Source organism: Scyliorhinus canicula, chromosome 7 (genome assembly GCF_902713615.1).
Source record: "Scyliorhinus canicula chromosome 7, sScyCan1.1, whole genome shotgun sequence".
In the NCBI taxonomy this organism is placed as follows: domain Eukaryota; kingdom Metazoa; phylum Chordata; class Chondrichthyes; order Carcharhiniformes; family Scyliorhinidae; genus Scyliorhinus; species Scyliorhinus canicula.
The window spans coordinates 112,200,885-112,223,201 of record NC_052152.1 but is presented as its reverse complement, the minus strand read 5'-3'; the positions used below and the strand labels follow the sequence as shown (position 1 = coordinate 112,223,201).

General features: G+C 50.9%; 1 protein-coding gene across 2 annotated transcripts in view; it reads right to left on the bottom strand.

Annotated features, from left to right (window-relative positions):
* Window positions 1-22,282, bottom strand: part of nufip1 (nuclear FMR1 interacting protein 1) — a 53,357-nt gene extending 31,075 nt beyond the window's left edge. Inside the window, exons 1-3 of one of the 2 annotated variants that reach the window (XM_038802696.1) lie at window positions 22,102-22,282; window positions 14,318-14,403; window positions 8,184-8,285 (exon numbers count right to left, since the gene is read on the bottom strand). In XM_038802696.1, coding sequence (XP_038658624.1) covers window positions 8,184-8,282 — 99 coding nt within the window. In that variant the 5' untranslated portion in view covers window positions 8,283-8,285; window positions 14,318-14,403; window positions 22,102-22,282. Of the gene's footprint in view, window positions 1-8,183; window positions 8,286-14,317; window positions 14,404-21,784 lie in introns of both variants that reach the window. The other variant, XM_038802695.1, reaches the window with a different exon arrangement.
* Between the last annotated feature and the right edge of the window lie 35 nt (window positions 22,283-22,317).

Here is a 22,317-nt window from a genome sequence, read left to right as displayed (position 1 = left end):
AAGATAAGCAAAAGCTTGGCCAAGGAGAAATGTTATAGCAAAATGTAAGCACACGAGTGAGAGACAAATCAGGCTATTTGGGGGCAGACTGGCCCAGCTGCTGTGTATCAGACTTTGCCTTAAAGTGCTTCCACGGTCTATTTATTTGTGTTAACATGCAGCTTCATTTCATACAGTGAGGTCTCCAAAATCTGCTCCATTCACTTTTCTCATTTCCATCTGGACAGTCAAATATTTTAAATAGGATTCCTTCTGACGCCATTAAAAGCCTTGTCACCAGATCATGCAACCTAGATGCTTTTGACTTAAATTACATAGAAATCCACAAATGTGGGTGAATTCCCCTGTCATAAGAGGCAATGGTGCCGTTATGGAAGGCAGACATGTTTGTAGACCAGTTTTATCTCCGTAGTTCTGTCCGTACCTCAACTCATCTGCTGCTGAAACCACGCTCACACCTTTGATACCTTTAGACTTGACAATTCTGACTTCCGGTTGCGGCTATGTGGAGCTAAGCTGAACGTTCGGCAGCTCCCGCCAGGAACGGACTTTTGGGCTCTTTTAAGGGCCCCCAGCGGTACTTGCTCGAAGGTTCCCGACGTGGGAAGGTGTCTGTAGCGGATCCCCAGTGGTCTATGGTCTGGACCAGGAGTGGGGCCAGCAAAATAGTGGTGGCAGCGCCTAAGAAAAAGCGGGGGAAAAAAATCAAGACGACGGCCGGCGGAGGCCTTGAGGAATGGAGGCAGTGGGCGCAGGAGCAGCAGGAGACTCTCCAGCGGTTTTCGGGAGCTAAAAGTGGAGCTGCGAGACTCGCTGAAGGCGAATACGGACAAGCTGCTGGCGACACAGACAGCCCAGGGGGTGGAGATCCGGGAGCTCCGACAACAAGCCTCCGAAAGAGAGGATGAGGCTGTGGCCCTCGCAGTAAAGGTGGAGATGCATGAGGCGCTCCATAAGAAGTGGCAGGAGCGGTTCGAGGAGATGGAGAACCGGTCGAGGTGGAAAAATTTGCGGATCCTGGGCCTCACGGAGGGGCTGGAGGGGTCAGACCTGGGGGCCTATGTGGTCGTTTTGCTGAACTCGCTGATGGGAGCTGGGTCCTTCCAGGGGCCCCTGGAGCTGGTGGGGGCCCACAGAATACTGGCCAGGAGGCCCAAGCCGAATGAGCCGCCACGGGCAGTGCTGGTGCGGTTCCACCTGTTTGTTGACCAAGAGTGCGTGCTTAGGTGGGCCAAGAAGGAGCGGAGTAGCAAGTGGGAGAACACAGTAGTGCGGATCTACCAGGACTGGAGTGCGGATCTACCAGGACTGGAGTGCGGATCTACCAGGACTGGAGTGCGGATCTACCAGGACTGGAGTGCGGATCTACCAGGACTGGAGTGCGGAGGTGGCTAAGCGGAGGGCCGGGTACAACCGGATGAAGGCGGTGCTCCACAGAAAGAGTATGAAGTTTGGCATGTTACAGCCGGCGCATCTGTGGGTTACCTATAAGGACCGGCACTTTTATTTTGAGTCCCCGGAGGAGGCGTGGGCCTTTGTGCAGGCCGAGAAGTTGGACTCTAACTGAGGGTCGAGGGTTTGTAAATAACTGTGTTAACTTTTGGTGGGAAGGGTCTCTGTTTTATGCTGTTTCAAGCTGGTTGTGTGTTGTTTCTAGGGCGGGTGGGGCGCTGTCTTTTTTGCGTGGCCGCGGGGTCAGGCAGGGGGAAAGCGCGGGCTTTTCTTTTGTTTCCCATGCGGAGGGTGGATGGGGGCGGGGTCGGAGCTGAGAAGCGCGGGCTTCTATCCCGCGCGAGAGCGGGAGGGGGAGGAGGGTCTGCTGATATGTATGGGGAGAAGTAGCCCCATGTTGGGAGGGGTCGGAGGTGTGGCGGGAGCCGCCGGGGTCAGCAGAAGTTAGCTGGCTCACAGGAGTGCTATGGGGGAGTAACGCGGCTGCCATCGTGGGGAACTGGCCGAGCGGGGGGTGCTGGTCTGGGGCGGGCAGGGGATGGGTTATGGCTAGTCGGCAGGGGAGGGGGGCAGGGAGCCCTCTGATCCGGCTGATAACTTGGAATGTGAGGGGGCTGAATGGGCCGGTCAAACGGGCCCGGGTGTTTACGCACCTGAAGGGGCTGAAGGCGGACGAGGCTATGCTCCAGGAGACGCACCTGAAGGTGGCGGACCAGGTTAGACTGAGGAAGGGCTGGGTAGGCCAGGTGTTTCATTCGGGGCTGGATGCAAAAAATCGGGGGGTGGGGATTCTGGTGGGGAAAAGGGTATCGTTTGAGGCGTCAACGGTGGTTGCTGACAATGGAGGGAGGATTGTGATGGTGAGCGGCAAGTTGCAGGGGGAGCGGGTGGTGCTGGTGAATGTCTATGCCCCAAACTGGGACGATGTGGGTTTTATGCGGTGCATGTTGAGCCGCATACCGGATCTAGAGACGGGGGGCCTGATACTGGGCGGGGGGACTTTAATACAGTGTTGGATCCCCCATTGGATCGATCCATGTCCAGGACGGGCAGGAGGCCCGCGGCGGCTAAGGTGTTGAGGGGGTTTATGGATCAGATGGGAGGGGTGGATCCTTGGAGGTTCGCGAGGCCGAGGGCCAGGGAGTGTTCATTTTTCTCCCACGTGCATAAAGCCTATTCCCGGATCGATTTTTTTGTTCTGAGCAGGGGGCTGATTTCGAGGGTGGAGGATGCCGAGTATTCGGCCATAGTAATTTCGGATCATGCCCCACACTGGGTAGACCTTGAGCTGGGGGAGGAGAGGATCCAGCGCCCGCTCTGGCATCTGGAGGTGGGGCTGCTGGCGGATGAGAAGGTGGGCGGGCGTGTTCGGGGGTGTATCAAGAGGTACTTAGAGGCCAACGATAATGGGGAGGTCCGGGTGGGGACGGTTTGGGAGGCATTGAAGGCGGTGATTAGAGGGGAGTTGATTTCCATCCGAGCCCATAGGGAGAGGGGAGAGCAAAGAGAGAGGGTAAGATTGGTGGGGGAGATGGTGAGGGTGGACAGGAGATACGCGGAGGCTCCGGAGGAGGGACTGCTGAGGGAGCAGCGTAACCTTCAGGCCAAGTTCGACTTGCTGACCACCAGAAAGGAGGAAGCTCAGTGGAGGAAGGCACAGGGAGCGGTGTACGAATATGGGGAGAAGGCGAGTAGCATGCTGGCGCATCAGCTCTGTAAGCGGGACGCGGCCAGGGAGATTGGTGGAGTGACGGATAGGGGAGGAAATGTGGTGCGAAGGGGGGTGGACATTAATGGGGTCTTCAGGGACTTTTATGGGGAATTGAATGGGGCACTTTTTGGTCAGGCTAAGATTTCCGAAGGTGGAGGAGGGGCTGGGGGCGCCGATTGAGCTGGAGGAGCTGGTCAGAGGGATAGGCAGCATGCAGTTGGGGAAGGCGCCGGGGCCGGATGGGTTCCCGGGCGAATTTTGCAAAATGTACGCAGACCTGCTGGGCCCCCTGTTGGTTAGGACCTTTAACGAGGCAAGGGAGGTGGGGGGCTTTGCCCCCGACTATGTCACGGGAGCTGATTTCCTTGATCCTTAAACGGGACAAGGACCCCCTGCAGTGTGGATCATAAAGGCCGATCTCGTTGTTAAATGTGGATGCCAAGCTGTTGGCGAAGATCTTGGCCACAAGGATAGAGGACTGTGTGCCGGGGGTCATTCATGAGGACCAGACGGGATTTGTGAAGGGAAGGCAGCTGAACACCAATATACGTAGGCTTCTGAATGTTATACTGATGCCGGCGGTAGAAGGGGAGGCGGAGATAGTGGTAGCATTAGACGCAGAGAAGGCCTTTGATAGGGTTGAGTGGTAGTACTTGTGGGAGGTGCTGGAAAAGTTTGGGTTTGGGGAGGGGTTTGTCAGTTGGGTGAGGCTGTTATATGAGGCCCCGATGGTGAGCGTAGCCACGAATAGGAGGAGATCGGAGTACTTTTGGTTGTACCGGGGGACGAGACAGTTATGTCCCCTGTCCCCCTTGCTCTTTGCGTTGGCAATTGAGCCCCTGGCCATGGCGTTGAGCGAGTCGAGGAATTGGATGGGTCTGATGCGGGGTGGGGAGGAGCACCGAGTGTCACTATACGCAGATGACTTGTTGCGATATGTTGCGGATCCAGTGGGTGAAATGCCGGAGGTGATGAAGATTCGTAGGGAATTTGGGGGCTTTTCAGGGTACAAGCTCAACCTGGGTAAGAGTGAGCTGTGTGTCGTGCACCCGGGGGATCAAGAGGAGGGGATTGGTAGGCTCCCACTGAAAAGGGCAGGGAGGAGCTTTAGGTACCTGGGAGTCCAGGTGGATAGGAGCTGGGGGGCCCTACACAAACTTAACCTCACTAGGCTGGTGGAGCAAATGGAGGAGGAGTTTAAAAGATGGGACATGTTGCCGCTGTCGCTGGCGGGCAGGGTGCAGTCAGTCAAGATGGCGGTGCTCCTGAGGTTTTTGTTCCTGTTCCAGTGCCTCCCCATCCTTATCCCAAAGGCCATTTTAGGAGGGTCAACAGGAGTATTACGGGATTTGTATGGGCGCATGGGACTCAGAGGGTGAGAAGGGTGTTTTTGGAGCGGGGCAGGGATGAGGGGGGCTGGCGCTGCCCAACCTCTGTGAGTACTATTGGGCTGCCAACGCAGCGATGGTGCGTAAGTGGGTAATGGGCGGGGCAGGGGCAGCATGGAAGAGGATGGAGATGGCGTCCTGTGTGGACACGAGCCTGGAGGCGTTGGTAACGGCGCCGTTGCCCCTCCCTCCAATGAGGTATACCACGAGCCCGGTGGTGGCGGCTACCCTCAAAATCTGGGGGCAATGGAGACGGCATGGGGAGAGGTGGGGGGCTCAATGGAGTCCCCGATACGGGGGAACCACCGGTTTGTACCAGGGAGTATTGATGGCAGGTTTCTTGGCTGGCACAGGGTAGGTATTAGGAGGTTGAGGGACCTGTTTGTGGATGGGAGGTTTGCGAGCCTGGGTGAGTTAGAGGGGAAGTTTGGGCTCCCCCCGGGGAACATGTTTAGGTACATGCAGGTTAGGGCGTTTGCCAGGCGGCAGGTGGAGGGGTTCCCTCTGCTGCCCCCACGTGGGATACGGGACAGGGTGCTCTCGGGGGTGTGGGTTGGAGGAGGGAGGATTTCGAACGTGTACCACGTCATGCAGGAGGTGGATGAGACCTCGGTGGAGGAGCTGAAGGGTAAATGGGAAGAGGAGCTGGATGAGGAGATTGAGGAGGGAACGTGGCGGATGCCCTGGAGAGAGTGAATTCCTCCTCTTCCTGTGCGAGGCTTAGCCTCATACAGTTCAAGGTTCTACATAGGGCCCACATGACCGGGACGCGGATGAGTAGGTTTTTCAGGGGCGAAGACAGGTGTGCTAGGTGCTCGGGGAGCCCAGCGAACCATGCCCATGTGTTCTGGGCATGCCCAGCGCTGGGGGAATTTTGGAAGGGGGTAGCAAGGACGGTGTCGAGGGTGGTGGGATCCAGGGTCAAGCCAGGCTGGGGACTCGCAATTTTTGGGGTTGCCGTGGAGCCGGGAGTGCAGGAGGCGAAAGAGGCCGGTGTTCTGGCCTTCAAAAGGTTTTTATTAAGGCATTTCTATACATACACCATATGCAACCAAAACCAAAAAGAGAACAGGAAATCTCATAACAAATAAATAACCAACACCCCCGCGCCCCACCCTCCCTGCTGTTACCCTCCACCCTCTGCCTTCTTTTTTTAACCCCAAGGGTCCCCCCCTCCCTTCCGACCTAACTAACCTGGTAGAAATCTATAAATGGTTTCCACCTCCGGGCAAACCCCGCCACAGACCCTCTCAAGGCGAACTTGATTTTCTCGAACCTAAGAAATTCCGCGAGGTCGCTGACTCACACCCCCGGATTCGGCGGCCCCGAGTCCCACCATCCCAACAAGATCCATCTCCGGGCTACCAAAGAGGCAACGGCCAAAACGTCAGCCTCTCTCAGCCCCTGGACTGACGTGTCTTCCAACACTCCAAAAATTGCCATTTCTGGACTTGGGACCACCTTCAGTCTCAGCAGCTCAGACATCACGTCAGCCAACCTCTGCCAGAATCCCTCCAGTTTCGGACAGGCCCAAAACATGTGGACATGGTTCGTGCCCCCCCCCGCCCCGGCCTATCCTCCACCCCCTCAAAAAACCTGCTCATTCTGGCCACCGTCATATGCACCCTGTGAACTATTGTAAATTGGATGAGGCTAAGACTAGTGCACGAAGAGGATGCATTCACCCTTCACAGAGCCTTCTGCAATCTGTAGAGATTAAACAAAAAGCTTTTGGGTGGCATGATCTGGTGAAAAGAAGCTACTCATGCCCTCAGCCAGAATCCTATTTAAAATATTTGACTGTCCAGATGGAAATGAGAAAAGTGAATGGAACAGATTTTTGAGACCTCACTATGAAATTGAACATAGAACAGTACAGCACAGTACAGGTTCTTCCGCCCACGATGTTGCGCCGACCATTTACTTAATCTAAGGTCAACCTAACCTACACCCCTTCAATTTACTGCTGTCCATGTGCCTGTCCAAGAGTTGCTTAAATGCCCCTAATGACTCAGGCTCCACCACCTCTTCTGGCAGTGCATTCCACACACCCACCACTCTCTGTGTAAGAGTCTGCATGTTAACACAAATAAACAGACCGTAGAAGCACTTTTAGGGAAAGTCTGATACACAGCAGCTGGGCTCGCCTGTCCCCAAATAGCTTCATTGTCTTCAATCTGTGCACTCACATTTTGTTACAACATTCACAACTAAAAGATAAAATGTGCAGTGCCTCCACTTTTTAAAATTTATTTATGGGATGTGCGCATCATTGAGAAGGTCAGCATTTATTACCCAGCCCTAACTGCTCTCGAGAGAATAATGGTACACCACTTTCTTGAAGCGCTGTAGTCCATTGGGTTGTAACACTCCAAGTGCTTTTAGAGAGGGAGTTTGCGGATTTTAACCCAGTGACAAAGAAGTAATGATGCAATATATGCATGTTAGGAAGTGAGTCAGAGTGGTGTGCCCATGAGCCCTCAGTCCTTGTTCTCCTGGGTCTGGATGTTGCGGGTTTGGGTGCTTGTTCGAATGAGTCTTGACAAATTGCTGCAAAGCATATTTAGAAAATACACACTACAGCCAGTGTGCACTGCTGATAGAGAAGTGCAGGTTTAGGGTAGTGGATGTGATGCAGATCAAGCGGACTGCTTCGCGTTGGGACGGTTCAATCTAATTCATTTTGGACATTATGAGAATCTTGTTGAGGGCTCTCGATCAAATCGTGAAACTGGGAATACAGCAGGAGCAGGTTAACAAATTCAAGGCACGTACCTCCCACCAAGGGACAAAACGTACAATTTGGGGAGGGCTGGAAGAAATATTTCTGCTGAATTGTGGAATCTTGAAACTGACAGTAGGTTGCAAAGTTTAGTGACGGAATAGTTGCACAAATTGATGGATTTGTCCGGGCAGATTTCAACTGGTCAGAATAATTACCAAGAAAATTTGATACAGTGCAACAAAGGTCAATTTGTGTAACTATTCTGTCACTGAACTTTGCAATCTGCTATCAGCTTCAAGATTCTACAAATCAGCATGAATTTTTCTTCCAGCCCTCCCCAAATTGTATGTTCTGTCCCTTGGGGATCGGTACGTGCCAAGAATTTATGTCAACCAAGTGAAGTTTTCACATTTCAGGCATTCAGAGTCAATTCAGTCCCGATGCAAAGGATTAAACAGCCAGATACAGAGTGAAGCATTCTGCACGCCAGGTCAAAACAGCTGTTCAACCCCAACTGCAGAAAAGATCTCTCTTTCTGCACAAGTGTCGTATTTTCACCTTAATTTCCACACCAACGATGCTGAAGCATATCTGAAAGACAATATCCCCATTTTGCACCAGTTGCTAATTTTATGCACCCAACCTGTGTCCACTTACATCTCAATTGAAGTTACCCAAAGGCCAGCATGCAGAAGATAGTTTCATCCCATCAGCCTGGGATGGATGTGCACTCAGGTCCCCAAGGCCAAAGACCAGTATCCAGCTCACTGTCCTGCACCCAGAATCTAAACATGGCAAATTGAACACTTGCATGCTTTTAATGCTTTTGGTTCAGGTGGGTGCAGCTCGTCTTAGGAAGCAATTCAGACAAAACTACCATGCTTGCCCCAACCGGAGCCCCTCTCACCTGGATGTGCTGAGACAAATGCTCATTGTATTTCTCCTGTTTTTTGAAGCCCCGATCACAGGTATCGCAGTAGTGAGTGTACACCAGCTCCTTTTTCATTTTCTGCCGTTGGAAATCAAATCAGAAAAATAAATTAGTTCAGTGCCTCACTCCACATTACAAGAAGGGCAACTGTAAACCACCACTAAGCATTTCCAGGCTCAACCTCATGATTCATGTTAATTCCCCACAATTGGGTGAAGAAAATCATTATTAATTACTGGATAATTTAACCAGCCAATGCAAAATAAAATTACAGAATACTGAATCTTGAGCACGATAATAAATCTGAGCAAAGATATTGTGTGTACTGTGCATAACACGCTAAAATGGCCGTGAGGGGAAGGCGACCAGATTTAGTCTCCCCCTTTTTTATCTTCAGGCTGCTGCTAATTTTGCTCCTCAGCTGACCACCAGGAGGCACGGCAAGTCTCCCCGTGATACTGAAAGCAACTCACGTGGAGTGATGTCAGCTTGATTCAGTTGGTGATGGTCGCATATCTCAGTTGGACGTTAAGGTCCCACTTGAGCAAAGAATTAACACCTCAGTGAAGGCCGAAGACTGTTGCACTGTCACAAATGATACAATATTGTAGATGTTAAACTGTGATCCAGTTCCCTGTTCTGATACATGGGTAAAAAGAGCCCTTTTGTGTGACTTTGAACAGGAACAGCCCTTTATGTGACCAATCATTCCTATGGCAATATTCGAAGGGGAAGTGGAGCTGTTTGTCTATTGCAGCATCCATATATCGAGAAGAGCCATTAAACAGCAAGGAATCTCGACAGGGTGGGTGACTGATGGGCACAAGCCAGATAACGGATCACCAATATAGATAATTGTAAGATAACAGAAATATGTCAACTTCTGCTTGTGACCATGGAATGATTGGTCACATAAAGGGCTGTTCCTGTTCAAAGTCACACAAAAGGGCTCTTTTTACCCAGATCTGGGTGGAATTTTGATGAAAAGGCGTAGGTGAATGTTAGAGTAGTTTACCCCTGGAATGGTACGTCTTCTGATCACCGGACACGGCAGAAAAAAGTGAGGGGTTTGGCTGGAAAGTTGAAACATTGTTGTGCTTCACAGACAGTCTCTTCCAGCATGCAGGCAGGGGAGGGGAAAGCTGTAAGGCTCCAGATACAGGAACTGATGACTTTTATCAATGAGGAATTCCATAAACAGAGGAAAGAAATGTATGAGGATCATCCAAAGGCCATTGCAGAAGCTGTGGCACCCCTGAAGAGTACTTTGGAGCGGATGGAGAGGAGTTTGGAGGTTCAGGGGTCATAGATTCGGGAGATTGAAGGAGTGATCTCGGACCACAGCAATCGTGTGGTGGCTCTGGAGGCGGAGATGGGGCTCCTAGGAGACCTTTGTAAAACGCTGAGGGCAAAGGTGAAGGAGCAGGAGAATGCCTCGAGAAGGCAGAACCTGTGAATAGTGGGCCTGCCTGGGGTGGAAGATGTGAGCGCCACGAGGTACGTCTCGAGGATGCTGGCGGGACTGTTGGCAGAAGGGGTGCTAGATAAGACACCTGAAGTGGACTGAGCGCTTAGGTCTCGGAGGCAGAATCCTAGAGCTGGGGAGCCGCCACGGTCGGTGATCGTGAGACTCCACAAATTTGTGGAGAAAGAGAAAATTCTACGGTGGGCCAGGGAGAAGCGTAGCTGCAACTGGGAGGGAAATAACATCTGGATTTATCAGGACATCGGAGCCGAGTTGGCAAAACAGTGGGCAGGTTTCAACAAGGCCAAGGCGGTGCTGTACCGGTGACAGATCAGGTTTGGGGTGCTCCACCCGGCAAAATCATGGGTGACGTTCGGAGGCCGAGAGTATTATTTAGAGGCGCAAGAAGCGGCCGAAGACTTCATTAAGGAGCATAAACTGGGGGAGAACTGAGTGGACAATGCTTGGGAACCGGGGTGCTGACACTATGTAATGGTCGGTAGCATGGTTGAAGTGGGTGTAGGGATTGGGGGATTTTCGCCTTTTTTTGTCGGGGTGTGGTTTCTGCTCAATGTTGAGATTGTAAGGAGTTGTAGGGGTGAAAGGTTTATGTGGAGAAGGATGTTCCCATCCCCACTCCTGTTTCATGGGACTGTTTGTGTTTAACATCTGTTTGTTTGCTTTTGGAGAAGGCTACTTGGAGTTCAGGAGAAGTCCTTGTTTGGGTGGGGGAGGGTAAGGCCAGCAGAAGGCTTTCTTCTTTGAGGAGGGGGGAGGTAATTAGGAGGTGCCTTTGGGCAGGGGCAGCCGCGCTAGCAGGTTATACCGGGGAACGGAAGTGAGGTGGTGGGGGAGAAGGTCAAGAGGGGTGGCTGGGGGAGGGGGGGAAGAAGGAGAAGGGAAAAAGCTGGGGGAGGGGGTTTCTGCAACGCAGCAGGGGGTGAGAGATGACATGGTCAAGGGCGAAGAAAGGGGCCATCTGGGATGGGCTAGGTGAAATTAATGGGGCAGGAGTTAAGTGGGGAAGATGACGGACGGTAGAGAGGATTGGAGGCACAAGCCTCCGGTAAGGTTGGTAACGTGGAACGTCCGGGGACTGAATGGGCCGGTTAAAAGGTCGCAGGTGTTCGCGCACTTCAGGAGCATGAAAGTGAGGGTTGTCTTTTTGCAGGAGAATCACCTCCGTGTGAAGGACCAGGTTAGGTTAAGGAAGGGGTGGGTCGGGCAGGTTTTTCACTTGGGGTTTGATTTGAAATCGAGGGGTGTTGTGATTTTAAGGAGCAAAAATGGGAATCACGAGTGCGAAGGAGGTGAGGGATCCAGGTGGGAGATATGTGATTGTGAGTGGGGTATTGGAAGGGGCACTGGTAGCGTTGGTAAATGTGTGTGCCCCAAATTGGGATGATGTGGGTTTTATAGGGGGTTGCTAGCAGCAATCCTGGATTTGGCCACGTACCAGTTGATCATGGGAGGAGATTTTAACTGTGTCCTGGAGCCGAGGATGGATAGATCGAGCCCCAGGTCGATGGGTAGGGTACAAATGGCAAGGGAGCTGATTGGGGGGGTGTTTATGGAGAGGATGGATATGGTGGATCCAAGGCGCTTTCAGAAGCCAGGGGGAAGGGAGCATTCCTTCTTTTCACACGTCTATAAGGTGTATTCGAGGATTGATTACTTTTAGTGAGTCGGGAGATTTTGGTTGGGGTGGAGGGGGCAGAGTATGCGGGGATAGTTATCTCGGACCATGCACCCCACTGGCTGGATATTCGGTTCAGTACGGGACGAGAGCAGAGGCGGGGGTGGAGGTTTGACTCGGGGTTGTTGGCGGATGGAGGTTTTTGTGATAAGGTGCGGTTGCCGATTAGGGATTATGTGGAGTTCAATCAGAATGGGGAGGTGTCGGTGGCCATTTTTCCGGGGAGAAATTATTTCATTTACGGTTTGTGCGAATAAGGAAAGGAGGGCGGAACATGACGCCTCGTGAGCGAGATAGTGGAGGTGGACAGGGAATATTCGAGGGTGCTCACCGTGGAGGGATTGGCGAGGAGGAAAAAGTTGCAAGGGCAATTTGATAGGCTGACAACAGGGAGGGCAGTAGGGCAACAACGTAGGGCAGGAGGGGTGCAATACGAGTATGGGGAGAAGGCGAGCTGCATGCTGGCGCACCAGCTGCGGAGGCAGGCTGCATTCAGGGAAATATTGAAGATCCGAACTAGGGCTAGGGTTGTGGTGTCAGAGCCATGGAAGATAAATGAGGCATTTAGAGAGTATTACCAGGGACTTTATGAGGCAGACCCAGGAGGAGAGGAGGGGGAGACGGGTGGTTTCTGGACGAGCTGGAATTTCCCCAGGTGGAGGAAGCAAAGAGGCAGGCGTTGAAGGAGCCCCTGGGGCTGAAGGAGGTGCTGAGGGATAGTATCAGGGATATGAAGTCGGGGAAGGCCCCTGGGCCGGATGGGTACCCGGCAGAATTTTATAAGGAATTTGCGGCGGACGTGGCACAACATCTGTTGGCGGCATTTAATGAAGGACTGGAGAAGGGGGAGTTGCCGGAGACGATGAAGCAAGCAGTAATCACACTAATCCCAAAAAAAGGCAAGGATCCGGTGGAATGTGGGTCGTATAGACCCATACCACTATTGAACATGGATATGATATGGATAAGTTGTTGGTGGAGAGGATGGAGGATTGTGTCCCGGGGGTGGTTGCAGAAGATCAAACAGGCTTTGTGAAGCGCAGGCGGTTGCTGTATGTGGCGCCAAGAGCGAGGGTGAGGACAACTGATATGAGTGCATGAAGCTTTGACTTGCACAGGGGTACGAGGCAGGGGTGCCCGCTGTCACCGCTGCTGTTTGCACTGGCCATAGAGCCATTGGCGATGGCTCTCAGGGGATCGGCAGAGTGGCAGGGGATAATGAGGGGACAGAGGGAGCATCAGGTGTCGCTCTATGCCGATGACCTCTTGGTGTATGTTGGAGTATGGGAAGGATTATGGGCCTGCTGGGGAGGGTTCTCGGGATACAAGCTGAACGTAGGGAAAAGCGAGGTATTCCCAGTGAATGAGCTGGCACAGCGGGCTAATTTAGGGGGGATGCCATGTACTGTAGCGAGGGATAGGTTTAGGTACTTGGGGATTCAGGTAGCGAGGGAATGGATGGGGCTCCATAAGTGGAACTTAACGAAGCTGGTGGAGGAGGCCAGGGAGGTGGGATACACTGCACTTAACGCTGGCAGGGAGGGTCCAAGTGGTGAAAATGAATATTCTGCAGAGGTTCTTGTTTATCTTTCAGGCTCTCCCGATCTTTATACAAAAGGCCTTTTTTTTCGGAAAGTGCACACAATCATCTCTGACTTTGTATGGACGGGGAAGGTGGAGGGAAGTGGGGCTGGTCACGGTGAGGGATTTGTATTTGGAGGAAGGGTTTGTCTGTCTGGAGGAGCTAAGGGAGAGGGTAGAGCTGCCGAGGGGGAGTGAGTTCAGGTATCTACAGGTTAGGGACTTTGCGCGAAAGGTCTGGAAGGGATTCCCTAGATTGTCAGGATACACCCTGCTGGAGCGACTGCTGCTTCCGGATGCGGAAGGGGAGGGAAGAATTGGGGATATATCTAAGTGGCTGGGGGAGCAGGGAGGCGAGCGGGTGGTGAAGATTAATGAGAAATAGGAAGCGGAGTTGGGAATGGAGATCAATTGGAGAGTATGGAGTGAGGCACTGTGAAGGGTAAATGTGACCTCATCTTGTGCAAGGATGAGCCTGATACAGTTTAAGGTGGTGCACAGGGCGCATCGTGGAGGAGGGAGTGGACCCGGACCCTTTGGTGGCGATATTTGGGGTTTCAGAGAAGCTGGAGCTCATGGAGAGCAGGAAAGCCGATGTCTTGGCCTTCGCCTCTCTGATTGCATCGGCAAGAATTTTGCTGGAGTGGCGGTCGGCATCGCCACCGGGGGTAGCAGCATGATTGGGTGACTTGTATGACTTCCTGCGGTTAGAGAAGATAAAGTGTGAGCTAAGGGGCTCAGCAGGGGAGTTTGAGAAAAGGTGGGGATGTTTGTGACCGTGTTTGAGGAGCTGTTCGTCACTGGGGGGTGGGTGATGGGGAGAGGGAAGGGGGGGGGGGGGGGGTGAAAAAGGAGAAAAATCTGTACAAACTGTATAGTTGATTGTTGGGAAGAATGTTTCCCGGGGTGTTTATTTGCTGTAACTACTTTGATACAAATTTGAATAAAATGCGTTTTAAAAAAAACAGAAATATGTCGTTTCACTGATCAGATATTATAATTAAGCGTATACTTGTAATTGGTTAATTGTTCTCATATACTATGCATGACGTAAATCTAATCGATAGTCATGCGTGGACATAGATAACTTGTTACAAACGGTTGGTATATGCTAATTTCTTGTAACTGAATCTGAAGTATATCGGTCTGTACAATCCTTGAATCAAGGCTCTCTGGCATGCCAGCTTGGAACCTCATCAGCCCAGCTGTAGCTGTAAAATAGGCCTTGTTCATAACTCCAAGAGTCTTTGTCTGGTCTCTCGTGAGTGTGAAGTACACTGCCGTCAAATTGCTGTAAAATTTCCCCTCAACACCGCCCAAACATGCTTCGGAAAATAGCAGAGTTGAAATGTGGGATATCAACATTACCTTGTGTTTTCTGCAATCATATTGGTTGGTGTTTGGAGACCACTGGGTTGAAGCTTGCTGGTTTGGCCACTTCTGGTCATGGTTACCTGGTTTGATTTATAAATAGGTGGGATGGGGTCAAAGAGTGGAAAGAAAACTAGTTAGTCCCCTATACAGGCTTAAAACAGCTTAAATAAATCCAAAACTCAAGTCAACAGCCAACAATGATAACTGATTATTCAATACAGGAGGCTGGTCAATAGGATCAACTGCACCCAGAGTAGAATACACAAACTTATTGTTGGAGATTCAATCAAATCTACTCGGAATCTTTAAATAGGTCTCGCGTACACAAAAGACGAGGAGGGGTTGCATGACTTAACAGAGTTGTTTACTTAATGTTTTATCATTTCTGCACATGCCGGGCAGAGCTGTCAATTATCCGTCGCTTTCCAATTAAGCGGCAATTTACCGTGGCCAATTCACCTATCCTGCACAACTTTGGGTTGTGGGGGTGAGATCCACACAGACACGAGGAGAATGTGCAAACTCCACATGGACAGTGACCCAGCACCGGAATTGAATCTGGGTCCTCGGCCCCGCAAGGCAGCACTGCTAACCACTGCGCCACCATACCACCCTCATAGAGTACGATGGGGGAAATATTACAAGCGGCACGGCGGCACAGTGGTTAGCACTGCTGCCTCACGGCACCGAGTGGATTTGGTGCAACTAGGAATGGATATCAGTACAGATGTTCCGTTTGTGGCCAATAGTTCGACTTGGACGGCCTGATCATAATTTGTCCCTCATGTTATTTGTGGAACGAGTGGCCACATCGTCCCTGGCCTGTCCTCAAGCGGTTGCAGGTTGCCCAGGTTTTCTGTGGAAGGTTGCAACCTGGAACCTCACCCCTCGGGTCAGTTAAGGGATTACAGTCAGTGAGGTTTGCACTCAAATGTGAGGTGCGTCATCAGGAACTGATGCTGTCATCGGTTTGCAGGGTTGTTGAGCGTGGTCCAGTGAGCCAAGGGTTAAGCAAACAGGTGCAAGAATCTTTTGATGAGAGTGCTTCGTTAGGTGTCAACCTGGTACCAAAGTCTTTTTATTCATCGACAGGAAGTCAGCATTAACTGGCCATCCCTAATTGGCCTCGAGAAGATGCTGGTGAGCCTCCCTGAATACAACTGAATGGCCTGCTAGGTCATTTCAGAGGGCGACTTGGCGTCATCCACAATGCTGTGAGCTTGGAGTCAGATATAGCCCAGACGAGAGGCGATGACAAAGTGGTATAGTCGCTGAACGAGTAATTCAGAGACGCAGTGCAAACCGTTGGGTTTGTATTTGAATCCCAGCGCGGCAGATGTTGGAATTGAAACTCAATAAAATATCTGGAATTAAAGGTCTTTTGATGACCATTGTCAATTGCTGTAAAAACCCATCTGGTTCACTCCTGCCCTTTATCATAGAATTTACAGTGCAGAAGGAGGCCATTCGGCCCATCGAGTCTGCACCGGCTCTTGGAAAGAGCACCCTACCCAAGGTCAACACCTCCCCCTATCCCAATAACCCAGTAACCCCACCCAACCCTAAGGGCAATTTTGGACACTAAGGGCAATTTATCATGGCCAATCCACCTAACCTGCACATCTTTGGACTGTGGGAGGAAACTGGAGCACCCGGAGGAAACCCACGCACACACGGGGAGGATGTGCAGACTCCGCACAGACAGTGACCCAAGACGGAATCGAACCTGGGACCCTGGAGCTGTGAAGCCAGTATGCTATCCACAATGCTACCGTGCTGCCCATTATTTTTTTTTACAAGAGAGAAGAGGGAACATATGGAAGGAATTATGGAAGGAATTTTTAAAAAGTATAAATTTACCAATTCTTTTTTTCCAATTAAGGGGCAATTAGCGTGGCCAATCCTAACCCGCACACCTTTTTGGGTTGTGGGAGTGAGATCCACAGGCACACTGAGAGAATGTGCAAACTCCACATGGACAGTGACCGGGGCCAGGATTGAACCTGGGTCCTCAGCACTAACCAATATGCCACCGTGCTGCCCCTGACAGAAGGAATTCTGCCATCCTTACCTAGTCCAGCCCACAAGTGACTCCAGACCCAAAAATTATGCCAAAATTGGGAGAGCTGTCCCACAGACTAGTCAATCAACAGCCTGATATGGTCATACTCACTGAATCATATATTACAGATCATGTCCCAGAAAGCGGGAGTGAGTTGCCCTGGAAGTATTCAACATCGACTCTGGACCCCATCAAGTCTCATGGCTTCAGATCAAACATGGGCAAGGAAACCTCCAGCTGATATCCACATACCGTCCACACTCCGCTGATGAATCAGTACTCTTCCATGTTGAATACCACTTGGGAGGAAGCAACGAGGATGCATACTGAGGATGGCAACGGCACAGAATGTACTCTGGGCGGGGAATTTCAATATCCATCACCAAGAATGGCTCGGTAGTACCACCACAGACTGAGCTGGTCGGGTCCTAAAGGACATAGCTGCTAGACTGGGACTGCAGTTGGTGGTAAGGGAACAGGAGGGAAAAACATACTTGCCCTCACCCTCACCAACCTGCCCACCACAGATGCATCTGTCCAAGACAGTATCGGTAGGAGCAACCACAGTCAGTCCTAGTGGAGGCAAATTCCGGCCTTCACATTGAGGATATCCTCCATCGTGCCAAATGGGACAGATTCAGAACAGATCTAGCAGCTCCTTACTAGGCATCCATGAGGAGCTGTGGGCCATCATCAGTAACAGAATTGTACTCAACCACAATCTGTAACCTCATGGCCTGGCATATTCCCCACTCTACCATTACCACCAAGCCAGGGGTTCATCCCTAGTTCAATGAAGAGTGCATGCCAGGAGCAGCACCAGGTATACCTAAAAGTGAGGCGTCAACCAGGTGAAGCTCCAACACAGGACTACTTGCATGCCGAACAACATAAATAGCAAGTAATAGACAGACACAAGAGATTTCACAATCAACGGATCAGATCTAAGCTCTGCAGTCCTGTCACATCCAGTTATGAATGGTGGTGGAGGAAGCTCCACAAATATCCTCATCCTCAATGACGTAGTGCAGAAGGCAAGGCAGAAGCATTTGCAACAATTTTCAGCCAGAAGTGCTGACTGAATGATCCATCTGGGCTGCCTTCGGATCACAGATGTCAATCTTCAACCAATTTGATTCACTCCACGTGATATAATAATAATCGCTTATTGGCACAAGTAGGCTTCAATTAAGTTACTGTGAAAAGCCCTAGTCGGGAGGATGGTACGGGAATTGAACCCGCGCTGCTGCCTTGTTCTGCATTACAAACCAGATGTTTAGCCCACTGTGCAAAACCAGCCCCATATCAAGAAATGGTTGAACGCATTGGATGGTGCAAAGGCTATGGGCCTGAAGACGTGCTCCAGAACTTGCTGCACCCCTAGCCAACCTGTTCCAGAACAGTTACAATCCTGGCAGCTACCAGGCAATGTGGAAAATTGCCATTCTTTTCCTGTACACAACAGGACAAATCCTACCCAGCCAATTACTGCCGCATTAGTCTACTCTTGATCATCAACAAAGTGATGGAAGGGGTCATCCACAGTGCTTTCAATCGGCACTTACTCAGCAATAACTTGTTCATGGATGTCCAGTATGGGTTCCATAGATTTCCTACAGTACAGGAGGCGGCCATTCGGCCCATCAAGTCTGCACCGACCTGCTGAAAGAGCATTCTAAATAGACGCAATCCCCACCCTAGCCCCATAACCCCACATCTTTGAACACCAAGGGAAAATTTAGCATGGCCAATCGACCAAACCTGCACATCTTTGGACTGTGGGAGGAAACCGGAGCACCCGGAGAAAACCCACGTAGACATGGGGAGTGTGCAAACTCCAATCACCCATGGCCAAAATTGAACATGGGTCTCTGGCACGGTGAAGCACCAGTGCTAACAACTGTGCCACCGTGCCTCCAGGGTCACTCAGCTCCCAACCTCATTACAGTCTAGATTCAAACATGGACGAAAGAGCTGAATGTAAGAGTGAAGGCGAGAGTGACTGCCCTTGACATCTTGGCAGCATTTGACCGGGTATGACATCACTTAGTGGCTGTTTAGCACAGGGCTAAATCTCTGGCTTTGAAAGCAGACCAAGGCAGGCCAACAGCACGGTTCAATTCCCGTACCAGCCTCCCCGAACAGGCGCCGGAATGTGGTGTAGCCACTGTAGCCACCTAAAATGGACACTGAACTAAACAAAATGGAGAATCGCTAAGACTGCAGGGAAAAACAGTTTAGCCAAGGCAAGCAGCCTGCAAACACTCATTAGCATTTTGCAAGCAGCAAAACTAGTTTCTGGCCAGGTGGAAGATCCCAAACCAAAGGTGATAATGGCAGAACGTTTTACATACTAATGAGGCAGTCCAGATCTAGGCACACACAATGGCAACATTTGGGTTTGAATAAGATACTTGAGTGGATGTCCAGACAGAGCGGCACCAGAAGTATCCACTATAGAAACCGCCCCCACCATCGAGAAAGACCCTCACATTGGAGGAATTCAAAAGATATCGATTGGAAGCGATCCAATCGATACCTGAAGGTAAAGCCCGCCCAGGAAAAGGCAAGGACATTGGGGACCCCTATAAAAGTAGACCCCCACACATGGTCCTGTCTGTTGTTTCGTGCTCCGGCTTTGACCAAGACCTTGAACGTGTATCCTGACTCCAGCCGTTGAGCACCAGCCGCCGAACCGTAAGTGCCAATACGACGCTCGCTACGCGAACCAAGTCCGCTAGACCCCCAGTGACCAGCACGCTTTCTGAAGGTTGCAGATCAAGACCGGGACGAAGGCCTCGCTCCCTGACCTTGCCTGTTCCTGTTTAGTTAAGTATTCTGATTGCTTAGTTTAGTCATAGCTTAGTCCCTTAGTGTGTGCATGCGTATTTATTATAATTGTATAATAAATATTTTTTTTTTTTTAATTTGGATTATCCAATTATTTTTTCCAATTAAGGGGGCAATTTAGCATGGCCAATCCACCTACTCTGCACATCTTTGGGTTGTGGGGGCGAAACCCACGCAGACACGGGGAGAATGTGCAAACTCCACACGGACAGTGACCCAGAGCCGGGATCGAACCTGGGACCTCAGCGCCGTGAGGCAGCTGTGCTAACCACTAGGTATTGTATAATAAATATTGATCGTTTGGAACTTACTAATCGGTGTATCGTTTATTACTTTGAACCTGACCTTGGAATATTTGTGAGGTGTCTATACGGCATCTGGCGACTCCTGAGCTGAAAAATACATATACAGAGCCTAGTAGTGTTAAGCACACGGCCTTTAACAGAGGCAAGTTAATACACTCCAATAAACGCGTTTTACACCCATAGCAAAACGTGCAACAGTGGCGACTAGGGGCCTTTCAGAGTAACTTCAGTTGAAGCCTACTTCAATAAGCAATTTCATTTCATTTCAAGGAGCTCTCGCAAAACTGGAATCAATGGGAATCAGGGTGAAAACCCTCCATTGGCTGGAGTCATACCTGGCACGAAGGAAGATGTTTATGGAGGTTGGAGGTCAATTATCTTAATGCCAGAACATCACTGCAGGAGTTCCTCAGGGTAGTGCCCACGGCCCAACTATCTTCAACTGCTTCATCAATGACCTTCCTTCCATCGTGAGGTCAGAAGTGGGGATGGTCACAGGTGACTGCACAAAATTCAGCACCATTTGCGACGCCTCAGATACTGAAGCATTCTATGTCCAAATGCAGCAAAACCTGGATAATATCCATCCTTGGGCCGACAATTGGCAAGTAACATTTGTGCCACACAAGTTTTCAAGCAGTGGCCATCATCTACAAGAGAGAACTAACCATCACCCCTTGACATTCAATGGCATTACCCACGCTGAATCCCCTACGACCAACATCCTGGTGGATACCAGACCTTAAATCAGGATAGCCAAATAAATACTGTGACTACCAGAGCAGGTCAAAAGCTAGGAATCATGCGGTGAGTAATTCACCTCCTGGCACCACCACCCCTCCCCCAACGACTGGCCACCATCTACAAGGCACAAGCCAGGAGTGTAATGGAATACTCTCCACTTACCTGGATGAGTGCAGCTCCAACACTCAAGAAGCTCGACACCATCCAGGACAAAGCAGCCCACTTGATTGCTCCCCCTTCCACAAACATTCAAACCCATCATCTAAAATGCACTGCAGTAACTCACCAAGGTTCCTTGGACAACACGTTCCAAACTCATTACTACCATCTAGAAAGACAAGTGCAGCAGAAACCTGGGAGCCCCACCACCTAAAGGTTCCCCTCCAAGTCACTCACCACCCAGACTGTCCTTCACTGTCTCTAGGTCAAAATCCTGGAACACCCTCCCAAACACCATTGTCACCACAAAGTTGCCACTAAAGCTGTGAAGAAGGCCTATGGTGTGCTAGCGTTCATTAGCAGAGGGATTGAATTTAAGAGCCGTGAGGTGATGATGCAGCTGTACAAAACCTTGGTAAGACCACATCTGGAGTAGTGTGTGCAGTTTTGGTCGCCTCATTTTAGAATGTGGAAGCTTTGCAAAAGGTGCAAAGGAGATTTACCAGGATGTTGCCTGGAATGGAGAGTAGGTCTGACGAGGAAAGGTTGAGGGTGCTTGGCCTTTTCTCATTAGAGCGAAGGATGAGGGGCGACTTGATAGAGGTTTATAAGATGATCAGGGAAATAGATAGAGGAGACAGTCAGAGACTTTTCCCCCGGGTGGAACAAACCATTACAAGGGGACATAAATTTAAGGTGAATGGTGGAAGATATGAAAATGAAAATCGCTTATTGTCACCAGTAGGCTTCAATGAAGTTACTGTGAAAAGCCCCTAGTCGCCACATTCCGGCGCCTGTTTGGGGAGGCTATTACGGGAATCGAACCGTGCTGCTGGCCTGCCTTGGTCTGCTTTCAAAGCCACCAATTTAGCCCAGCGTGCTAAACAGCCACTGTGCAGCAGGTATGGGGGGGTCAGAGGTAGGTTCTTTATCCAGAGAGTAGTGGGGGCATGGAATGCACTGCCTGTGGAAGTAGTTGAGTCAGAAGCATTAGGGACCTTCAAGCAGCTATTGGATAGGTACATGGATTACGGTAGAATAATGGGGTGTAGATTAATTTGTTTTTAATCTAGGACAAAAGTTCGGCACAACATCGTGGGCCGAAGAGCCTGTTCTGTGCTGTATTTTTCTATGTTCTAAGAAGGCAGCTTACCACCTTCTGATGGGCAACTAGTCTCCTCCACGTTTTCCAGAATTATGGCGCAAAGGGTAACCCTCGAGGGATGAGGCACAACCACTTATAATACGGAAGAGTTGATCACCCTAGCAGACATAGGTTTCCTAGACAACTCTTTCAATAACTTTCTTCCCACCGAAACATAACTTAAATTCATGTTTTACCCTGAAGCTGGCTGTTGTTGTGACAGCCCTGTAACCAGGATGAGCGACGCGGCGAGCCCCCCGTTCCCCACGACGTCGCCGGCCCGTTCCAGGGGGGCGGCTGCCACGCCACAGGCGGTGGCGGCGGCAAGAAAACTGGAGGTCGCAGCAACGGAAACTGAGGATTGAAAGCAGGCGGCGGGGTGAAGCCTGGCGGCGGGAAAGCTGGTGGCGGGGTAAAGGTTGGCGGCGGCATGAAGGCTGGTGGCGGGTTGAAAACCGGCGGCGGGTAACACCCGTACTGATTCATCCCGACCGACCTCGCTGTTCAAAGTTACCGTCGAGCCAACACTCCAGCCATGTGTTGGCGCTTCCTTAACGCGTCACTCCGCGCAAGTGGATCGCGATCTTCCCACCGAGCGGGGGCGCATCACTGGGAGGACCAGGGGATTGGGTCTGGAGGACACCATCTTCTCGCTCGCGATCGCTCATTGTTGTCGGAGTGAAGCAGAACCGAGCTTTCAGCGTTGACTTATTACCGACCGCCTCGATGC